Source organism: Sceloporus undulatus, chromosome 5 (assembly GCF_019175285.1).
Source record: "Sceloporus undulatus isolate JIND9_A2432 ecotype Alabama chromosome 5, SceUnd_v1.1, whole genome shotgun sequence".
In the NCBI taxonomy this organism is placed as follows: Eukaryota; Metazoa; Chordata; class Lepidosauria; order Squamata; family Phrynosomatidae; genus Sceloporus; species Sceloporus undulatus.
Window position 1 is genome coordinate 64,706,494 of NC_056526.1, and position 11,492 is coordinate 64,717,985.

General features: G+C 38.7%; 1 protein-coding gene across 1 annotated transcript in view; it reads right to left on the minus strand.

Annotated features, from left to right (window-relative positions):
* The window catches only part of CNTN1 (contactin 1), a 219,719-nt gene that overhangs the window by 17,701 nt on the left and 190,526 nt on the right, over positions 1-11,492 (minus strand). Inside the window, 3 exon segments of the mRNA XM_042469611.1 lie at positions 846-916; positions 6,009-6,158; positions 9,664-9,822. Coding sequence (XP_042325545.1) covers positions 846-916; positions 6,009-6,158; positions 9,664-9,822 — 380 coding nt within the window.

The following is an 11,492-nucleotide window of genomic DNA, read 5'->3' on the forward strand; positions in this document are numbered from 1 at the left end:
AGCTCAAGCTACCAACTTCTTTCTTTTCAGTTACTCTCAAAGGTGCTACAAAATCTCTCTACATTGGAATATGTAGGTTCAGTCACCTATCCTCCATCATTATAGTGGTGTGCTGCTTGGAAATTCAATCAGCCTCCCCTAAACAAAACACACCTAGGAAGAAGATAGGGTTTGCGATCTGGATGGTAGACACGAGCAATATTGAGATGATTGAAAAATTGCAGAGGATGCTGACCAAACAAAACGCTGCTTGGTTGGATGATTTGGCCACATAGTTCTCAGCAATCAACAATGAGTAAAATGAAATTTAAAGCCTAAATCCAACTGCTAGTCCCAGGTAAAGTAGACACAGGGAATTAAATGCAGAATGGTAAATGAATACTTATGTAAATTGCCATGATTCAACAGCTTGAATTCTGCTAGGAAGTTCACCTAAGTAACTTCTTTGCAAGCATAACTTGCTTTGATTACCAGATTTGTCTATGGTTTAGAATGTCATTCAATATTTTTCAGCCAGGGAATGGTTTATAAGAAAATGGTGTTCTATTCCTAATACAGCTGAGTATTACAAGCTTGAGAAATTCATTTGCCCAAGAAGGTAATTTCAAATTTCAGCACCATTGTTCATTTATGTGACTAATATATCTTTAAGGTGAGTTTCAAGAAGTTATTCAATGAATGTAGCCTTTAAAAATATAGTTTATGCATGCAAAATCAAGATGATACAGTCATATTTCAAAAATTTAATTTATTGGAGTGGCTTGCCACAACCCACCAACCCACCAACATTGTCACTTTGTTTGTAACAGGCTGGACAATCCATGCAATTTCATTGCAATACCTACCACCCATGTTATTGTCAGTTCTCGATTGCTGCCACCCCCTCCTCCAACTTCAGAAGGAGCCACATTAGGAGCTAAATAATAAAAGAAGAAAAAAGAAATGCTTTCTCTGCTTTCAGGAAATAAAGAAAACATTATTTAAGCTCTCCTTTAATAACAAATGCAAACAAGCTCATAAGGCTCACACAATTATAGTTACGATAGCCTGTAATAGCTAAGAAAGTCTCAGGACTTGCCAAGTGTGAAGTATAAACTGCTGCCAGAGAATATATGCCTGTTTCCTTTAATTACAATCTAGGTTTGACTGCAATGATCCCTGTTTCTCGATTACATTAGCTACATTTTTGTTTTTATTTATTGGTTATTAGACATTCAGAGAATATATCATTCCTATCTCAAGAGGTCAGACACATAAGCACATCCTTAAATTTAACATCTATCAATAACTTATAATAATGGTTCCATGCAGAACTCATACTGTTTACCACTAAATGCCATCAAGGGAGATGTAATTCTAAGGTCTTAAAGAATATTTGCAATTGTACTCAGGCTGTTGGAATTCTCCAAAACACAAAGCCCATGCAGCGCTAATACAACCTTTCTAGGGATGGTAGAAAAATGCCTGTAACAGAGGCGGGATACAGACTGCCAGAAAGAGGTGGCTGGGAGCCACCTCTTTTTCCCGCATAGCCACACCACAGCAACCAAATTGCGCGGCGCGGCTACATGGAAATAAAAGGAGTGCTGAAAAGTGGCTCCTTTTAGTACTGCCACAAACTTCCTGTGGCAGCATGAGCACATCGCTGCTGCGTGGATCCATCTGGACAGCACGCAGCAGTGACATCATCGCTACGTGCACTGTGTATATGGCGCCGTGTGGCGATGATGTCATTGCTATGTGCTAGGGTTGCAGGGCATGTGCACGCGCTGCCCCGAGGCAACCCTAGCATGCCGCCAGGACCTGCAAAAGGGCTCGTCTGTAGAGCGCCAGAGATAACCCAGAGCCTGGGTCTGAAGAAAAATAATTTATTTCAACATTTGCTATTGACCACATCAACTGACCTGTTATCACAAACATTTCCCAAAAAGTATTACTGACACATTAGGTTAGCCACAACTAACTTGTTCTTAGTTTTGTTTTTAATGTTAAAAATTGATTTATGAAAGTAGAGCCATTTCTTCTCCCTTTTGTGCCAATGGCCTCCCTCATTCTCTTGCTGCTTTCTCCCTCCAAATCACTGCTAACAATCTGGTCATGACACATATAATGGACTATATACATAGTGCCCAATGTGTGTAGACTTATGATATATTATCTGAGCTATTTAGCCTTCTCTGTCAGAGACTTCTGGTGACATCAGACAGTTCCCAGAATTCCACATCATGGCAGTGAAAGTGATGTCAAACTGGATTATTTCTGCAGTGCAGATTTAGCCAAAGATTTAAAATTTACAGTGTATCCCTTCAGTATTATATAAGGTATATAATACATGAAAGCTGTAAGATAATGAAATTATGAAAAAAATGGTTTGTCTCCTATCCTAAATATATTGACTTAAATTCATTAAATACATAGTTGGAAAAGGAGACACATGAGACCTTTTAAAATTTGGTGTGTTTTTTTTTCTAGAAAGAAGTTCAAGACATGCCTAAACTCTTCATAAATATAAATGTCCTCATTTTGTTTCTTCCTGAATCCTAAGCTATGGAGTGCTCCTTGAAGATAATATTTATATACACTGTAGTTTATATTTAAGAATTTTTATTAGAGCAACTTGGGTGGGGAAAGGAAATGTGATGGTCATTAGTTCTACTGAAATGTTCTTTTACTTAGGATTCTGTTTTTTTCCCTCCGATGCCGCCCCCCCCCCCCCTTAGTGTAAAGCTTCCCTAATCCCCCAATCAATGCCAGGTTCAACAATCTGATGACAGTTGTGTTCTTCAGCAGTACACATTTCTACTTCAGATATACATACATTCTAGACAATGAGCTAATATCTGGACTGAAAGGCAAAAGAATAATTTGTCAGTGAAGGACATGCAGCCTTTTCTGGGCATTTCTGCAATGACATATGAGCTTCCAGAGAAATATTGTTATCTCCTTCACACAGTCAAAACAATGCACTTTTATCTTGCACAATAAAAGCAGTGCTAATTCCTCATGTAGGAAGACTAAAGCCTGTTGAAAGGCAAAGAATATGCCCAACTGTGTGCTGAGATCTAAAGTGAAGCAATTAGACAAACTGGAGTAAGTGTTATAGAGGATAAGGTTATGCCTTTGAGGCTCTATTAGAAGCATACAATCAGCTCTAAAAAAGCTTTATCTAGTCCAACACACAAGCATGCTAGTTTTCTTGGGATCGTAATAGAGCATTTGCCTATTCTTTTTAAATTGTTGTAGTTCCAAGGAAAAACATATACACTATCACTCCAAGCCAGTTTCTGTTGCTTATGTCAAGCCATTTCACACTTAATAAAAAGTCTGTGTCCAAGTATGTGAAGAGCCATCTAAAATGAAACACTATATATTAATCTCTTTCCAAAAACTGAGCACTCTGTAGATGTAGACCTAAGATCTTCAAACCTAGCATACTGGTACAGTGCGCCCGCACCATGTGCGGACGCATTTTACACGACTTCCAGCATATGCAGAAGCCGCTTCGGAAGGAAACAATGGTGCACATGCCACATGCACGTGCCCCATTATTTCCTATTAGGCTTGAGCATAGGTGGATTTTCCCTTATGCAGGGGGATCCGAAACGGGCCCTCACATAAGGAGGGGGCCCACTGTATTCTAGGAGCTGGTTCGCTTATTCTTTATGGTTGGAAAATCCAGGGACGTCTTGCATATGTAAACAGAACATTACAGATAATAGAGAGAATCCTTATATAACATAGTGATTTTCATGAAACATTGTGCTACTAGCTGTAGAAAATATAGTACTTTTCATGAAACATTATGCTGCTAGCTGTAGAAAAGAAGGAGTGATATTTACGGATATGAACTGTTGCTAGTATTGCATACTTCACTAAATTGTGCCTTTCCCCCCTCAATAGCTACAGTGGTGCCTTGGGTTACGAAATTAATTCGTTCCGCCATTCCTTTCGTAACCCGAAAATTTCGTAACCCGAAACACTTTTCCGTTAGCACTGGAAAGCCTATAGCTGCACTTTGCAGCATTTGAATTTCGCGCCGAAATGAATTTCGTAACCCGAAAAATATTTCGTAACCCGAAACAGTTTTTGCCAATCCAACTTTTTCATATCCCAGAAATTTCATAACCCGATCATTTCGTATCCCGAGGCACCACTGTATTTAGGTTATATTTATCATTACTTCCTAAAGAGGAATTCACCTTTTGAGGGGGAGGGGAATGGTTCTTTACCAGACTTCCAGATCTTGACTTGTGGATAAGAATTTTAAGTTGGGTTCCATTCTCTAGTCATCAAGGAATGGGGGTCTGGGAGTACTGCTTTCATTTGATTAATGAACTGGGAGTGCCAGGGAGATTGTTTAGCAGCACATCTCAGAGGCTGTGATGGATGACACACATAGACACTTATGGAGTAAGAGAGTTGTGTATTATCCTTCAACTCACTGGAGTTCAAAGCTCTTTATCTCTGATCCTGCAACTGATAAGAAAAAAAATGCCTTCATGGCTATACTGGGATACTTGGCTGGGCAGGGACTAGAACCACCCAGAGGCTGTACTGTGATCACTGTATCACATCTACTGATTTCAGAATCACAAGGAAAGGTATTTGTATTAGTGAAGAACACATTGCTCCCACTTCTTTTGGTTTTGTATCAGCAACTGCAATGATCTTTGGAGAATGCTTAAAAAATAAATAAGCTGCTTACCCCCAGACCAAAAGAGTTCCAAATTGATTCATTCTGATGCTTGGGCTATGATACATAACCATCTTCTTGTGGTCAAATTTGGGGATATATATTTCGTCTCAGAGCAAAATAGTCCCCTAGAGGATTATCAGTAAGGACAAAAAGACTAAACCAAACCCTTCAGATAACACTTCCATATGCTGAAGATGTCCCCCTGCCCAATTCTGGAAGTGTCTGATACAAAGTTCTATTTTTATTACTCCCCACCCCCTGTCATATGCACACACACTAAAACTAAGTTCTTCACAGCTCAATATGAAAATTCTCATATTCATTAAAAAGAAGGCAAAACATCTTTCTTGGCAGTTTGGTTCCCTGAAAGTGATGAGGCAAGTACGAAGAAGAGAGCGGTAGCACAGGATATGAGCAATTTCACTCTGGGATAAAATCCTCCTATTGGTTCAAACTTTTGGTTCTAATTAGATCCAAAACTTTTTTAGGCCTTTGTTTTGTCCCTTGTTTCCTAGGCAAGAATGAAAAGGACAGTGTAACTTTATGTCCTAGAGGTGCCCTCCCCCTGAGCATGTCTGGAACAGAAGCTCCAGGTTTCATTTCAGAAATCTGTCCATTAGAGACATTATGTAGCATCCCAATTTATCTGCAAAAAAAGGAAAGCACTTGGTCTTCATGACAATTCACATAAATTAAGTGAAATTGTAACAATACTCAAAATATTCCAGCTAAAAAGAGTGTTCTGGTATTCCTGTCTGGGTCTTCTGAGGTGTGGCAAAGCTCTAAAATGCCCTGAACTACACCTAATATATATGATTTTTTAGAAATATTCTGTTTTGTTATAATGATGGGATTTAGACAACAAGTTTTTCCCTTACATTTATGAAATTTTGCAATTAGCACTCCCCCAAAATCAAATGGTCCTGTTATGGAAATGGATCTTGTTCTCATGGTCTTTATGCACTTAGCTTCTTTCACTAACATTGTTCCCAAAGCCTAAATCCAACCATTAATCCCAACTAGAGCACACTAACTGGAACAATTGCTGAATGGTAAGTCAACACTTACCATTGATTCAGTGGGTCACTTCCAGTTGGGACTAGCAATTGGATTTAGGCCAGAGTGATTCTGCTACACAGAAACTGAAAAATATAATGCAGAATGAGAAAAACAAATGTTCACCCAAACTCACAGAAAGTTTGCTTGCAGCAGGATTTAGTACAGTTGCCCATTAGATGTTTATATCACTATACTTGAAAAGGGGAACTTAAAAAAGACAATTAATTCAGATGCAGTATTAGCGTGTACATACGAGATCCATCTGTTTGAATTTTCTGTGATGGAATACTAGGTTCTCCTGTCCCTAAAATATTAGTGGCCATTATCCGGAATTCATATTCCATCCATGGGACTAAATCAATCACTTTGGCTGATTCAACATTTCCTTCAACAATTAGAGGATCTGAAAGAAAACAGAAAGATGGCGTTACAAATGAACACTATAAAATCATGGTACAATAACATCCAGTGTTGTTTCTTCCATTCTGGAAACTGTTGCCATGACAAATTTCTTACTAGTTAGTTCAGTCACATATGAAGATCCACTCACAAGTTGAACCTGGGCTATTCCAAAATTGCTGTGCATTATTTAATCATTTCAAAAAATGAAGAAATCAGAGACTTTCTTTCCATGTTTTTGCAGCTTCTTTCTGGTGTGGTGCAAACTACTGGGAGGGGGGAGCTGCCTTTGCTGGCCTTCAATGGAAAGAGCCAGATGGTGCTCTTGTCCAGTGCTAAAGCGCCATGATGCTGAATGTGGGTTGGTGGAGTTAGTTGGTTTTCTGTCCCTTCTTCATCCTCTTTTGAACCCTCCTGCCTCTAGTACATTGTCAGCATTGTACATTGGTTAGGAATTTCTTCCTTTCATCTGTTTTTAACTCTTCCCTACACTGTATCTGGGGTTTTTTGAAAATTGGCTAAGTGTGAACCCTAAGTAAATCACTTGGCAGGTAGTTAGGAAAGAAAAGTAAGAATTATGGTGAACACTTTGGCACACATTTGGTGAGGAAGAAGACTCTGGAACTGCCTCTTTAGGTTTTGGGACCTCGAGGATGGGTAGGAGATTATCTTAGGTCTAGCCTGGGAGATTTGTCCTGCCTTTAAGTCTCAAGAGTTGGGGGAGATTCCTCAGATTTGCCTTCCAGTAGACGGCCAGATAGGGAGCAATCCAGCTATTGAATTGCCCTCAGGGCTCAGGCGTTTTGCTAGGGGAAGGCTGAAGAGGAAGTCAAGAGGTGATGCGTGCCTCAGCTGATTCCACACTAGGCTGTCCACACCTTGCTCCTTTCCTGGTTCAACACAATTTAAATAGGTCTTTGAATAAAGTGGACCTCATTCAACCCATTCTTCTGTTTCTGGTCCCATTATTCTACAGTTGGTTAGCAAATTGTAATGCGTGAACTGGGCACTCAGTCAGCTTTTGGTATGCATGTCACAGAAAATCATGGATGGGAAAATCTGATTTGTTCAATTATTTCTGCTTGTTAGAGAAAGAATGCAGGATTGACCTCACAGGCTGCTCATTCAGTTTGATAACACTTTAACTGCCATGGCCCAATGCTATGGGATTCTGGGAATTGTAGTTTGTTGTGGCACCAGAACTCTTTGAGAGAGAAGGCTAAATATCTCACAGTACTACAGTTCCCAGAATTCCATATCATTGTGCAATGGCAGTTAAAGTGGTGTCAAACTGGATTACTTCTCTTTGCAGATGTAGGCAGGGTTTCCCTGGAACTATGGCTTTTTGCTATATCTGAACTGGGTCATTATTTCTTTTTCTCTTACACTGGATGCAGTCAATATTTCAAATATACTAAAATCAGTATGGACCCACCTGAATGTGCTAATTCAAAATCTGTTTCTCTGTGTCAGATGACATATATAATAGCAACAGCATGACAACAATGAGCATCAGATAATAGCAAGCAAGCAACAGCAAGTACATTTCTATACCACTTATCAGTGCACTTAAGCACTCCCTAAACAGTTTACAATGTGTAAGCTAATTGCCCCCAACAAGCTGGGTACTCATTTTAGTGACCTCAGAACGATGCAAGCCTGAGTTGACCCTGAGCCCCTGGCTGGTATTGAACTCATAACCTTGTGGTTTGTGAGTGAGTGGTTTGTGAGTGAGTAATACATGCATTTAACCACTGTTCCACCAGGGCTCCACGTCTAGCAAAGTTTATTGAGATATTCTATTGAATTGGACTACATTTTTCATTCTTTACTTTCTGGAACAGGGTGTTGTATGTGGCTGCGCTTTGCACACAGCATAATTAGCAAATAATTGGGTGAACTATATGAACATGATGCTAAATCTCATATTTGAGTATTAATGCTGTAGCATTGATCAAAAATTCACAATTTTACCTTTTTAAAAAACAACAACATTCTATTAAACATGTAGTACATTGCCTGCCACCACTCTATCACAACTAGGGAATGATAACAGAACATCAAAATTTGTTTTAAACATAGAAATAACTTGATTTAAACGAAACTACGGGCATTAAACAATGTGGTCTGACAGGTCATTCCATAAGGGCACTTAGAAGGTGAAATGAATCAGTTACAAGGTACATATGGGACAATGTCCCATCATGTCTTGTCATAGTCAAATCCCCCAATTTGGTACACACAGTTGATTAGTTTAGTAGGGCTGGCTAGCCCTTGTTGCATTAGGGCCTTGTCATGCACAAAAGGAGGGCCTCACAATGGCCAGCTATCCATCACATTATATTTCAAAGATCCACCAGGAGATCTGAACTGCACTATGACTCCTAACATCAAATAAAAGTCCAAATAGCCAAACTGAGAAAAATAAATCAACCCAAAGATTGAAAGGCCAAACAGAAAACAATAAAATCTTACAACACCAAATTAAACAGTAGTTGAAATAGCCACATTAATCATAAAATAAGATGAAGCCCACACTTGTGGTGCAGCATATAGTTGGTGAAAAAAGGAAGTGATCCTCAGCCCTCAAAAATTCCTACTTAGTGCCAAAAATAGTAATTGGGCAAACTCATGCTGAAACCTAGATGGGTAGGAAGATGAATGATGCCAAAAAGCCCAGGCTGGAATAACACACAGTGAAGGAGATTGTCATTGTAAAGATTACTCCCTGCATGACATCCCCCCTCAATGGCTAACTTCCTTCAAGGCAGGAAACACAGCCAAGTGTCTTCATTCCATCATCATAAGGAGGGAATGTGCCCCAATCTATTCATGAAGGAGAAGAATCATTAGGATTATGTTCAGCCATGGATCCCATACTGGGAGAAAGGCATGATACAAATTAAATATACAACTAAACAGACAAAATAATGTTGTAACTGTGTAGTATGTTCTGTGCATGTATAGTCAAAGTAATGTTACTATCTCATCATTGCATAATATTTAGTAACCCATATATGAAACAAGACATAATATAACCCCAGTTCACAAAATAAACATAGCCGCCTAGGTTTGGACAATCATGCAACTGTAATTTTAAAGTGTGTTTTTTATTTAATACAGATGTGAATGTATGCAAACATTTGATATAACTTTTCTGTGTTACAGGAGAAGCATCTGGGCTGAATTATTTCAGAGCATAAAACGTAACATTGAAATTTTCATATTAACAAAAACACAGTGCATAAAAGGTTAATCCTCTTGTGACTTCCCTTGTTTAGAAAAGATGCTTTACAGATTAAAACCTGGTATCACTATAATAACATATGTGCTAATTTTCACTTGATTTCTATGATTCTGTTCAGTCATCACCGAAATACTGTTCCTGCTAGTAGTAGATTTATTACGATCAACTGATCAAACATCACTGTTCCTGCTACAATTGAGGAAACATTACCGCTGGAGAATTTCTGAGGACACAAGCCAAAAATTTTTTTTATTAGTCTTACCTGTTTTCATATCTTTCCAGTAGTCAGAAAGAAAAGTCCTGGACTGGATAGTGTAATTTGAAATAGGACTATGATTGTCTGTTCCACGACTCCAAGTAAGAACTACAGATGTGTTTCTGATTTCTTCTACTTTGAGTCCTCCAGGGGGACCAGGAGGCCCTGAAAAATAATTCCATGAAAAGTAATTTGATAAGCTGAATAAACTTATCAAGAATTGAAAAGGCAGATATCTAGCAATAAACGTTTTGTAGGTTCTTGATCCCTAAGAGTGCCCTTTTGCTTGTCCAGGCCTTGGTTATGTCACACCTAGATTATTGTGATAGCCTTCTAGTGGGTTTGCCTTTTCGTTCTCTTCTTCCTCTGGCTTTAAATAAGAACAGTGCCATCAAAATTGTTTCAAATCTCCCTAAATACTCACATGTTTCTTCCTCTGTAAATCTGGCTACTGGTTTGGGCCAGAACCAATTTTGAACTTTTGCTTTGTGCATTTAGGATTTAGCATTCTAACCTGGCAGCTTGGCTAGCATGGCATACACTATCTAGGAATTTAATGTCTACAGGCAAAGAATTATTGTTTATTCCACTGGGGGTGAGACTTTCAAGAACTGTGTCTGTATCTGTGGAATGACCCTCCTTTGGACCTCCGAATGGACCTCCACACATTTTCATAATGTGTTGAAGATCTTTTCCTTTGATTTGGTAAATTAAGCCACTGAGTTGTGCCTGAAGTAGCTGAGTTGGGTAGTGGTTGGGGGAATGTTGGGGATTTTATGCATACTTATACTGTTAAGTTTTATTATCTCTAGCTTTGATTATATATGTTTGATTTTATACCCTTTGGTGGAAATATTGTTAATAATAATAGTAATAATAATGTAATTATTGTGTTTTATTACTACAACAAAAACCACAATTGTTGCTACAATTATTACTGCAACAAAACACAGTACATTCAGTTAAAGTGTTATACTGTAACACATTCCCTACTAAGAAATATTATGGAGTAATTCAGGGGTCTTAAGAATCCACTATCAGAGTTTTGAAATGGATTTGTCCAAGAGCAGGCTGAATATTAATTCCCAGGGCTCTTTCCAGCAGCACAGGTCTGGAAACCCAAACGCATTATATAGGCCTGTTACAGACAGCCAAAATAAAGCTGCTTCGAGTCACTTTGGAGATATGGTATTTCAATGATGCATGAGTCCTAAGAGTCTGGAAGCTTCACCAAAGCTGCACTCCAGTTAGGACTGGAGTGCAGCTTTGGTGCGGCCTTTGGACTCTTAGGACACATGTAAAATTGAAATATCATACCTCCAAAGTGACTCGAAGCAGCTTTATTTTGGCTGTCTGTAACAGGCCATAGTATGTCAGGATGATAGCAAAGATGAGTGACAGGAAGGAAAGAGAGAAATCCTTCTTTCTAATTTCTCCTTGATCCTGATGTTACAACACTAATATCACTGAATCTAATAACCATAAAAGTGAAATTAAGTTCATATTTTCTCTAATGTGAATGACAGATTTATCATGAATGGAAGATAAGTAAAACAGGAAGTGAATGATTCCCCTTCATTTCCCATTTACCAAGCCTTCTGGATTGGCTCAAGAAATTTATCTCACACATATATAGTTCATTTCTGGGTAAATCCAGGGAATAGGTTGGGATTGTTCTACATTTAATATTTAGATATACTGTACTTCTGGAGCAGACTTTACAGTATTGAAAGGTTTAGCACAAATTATGTGGTGAATGCAAGGAGAAGCAAGGTTTTCTGACTGAGGGTGACTCCTCTCATTTGTATTTCAAGGCTTGTTTGCATTTTCAAAAG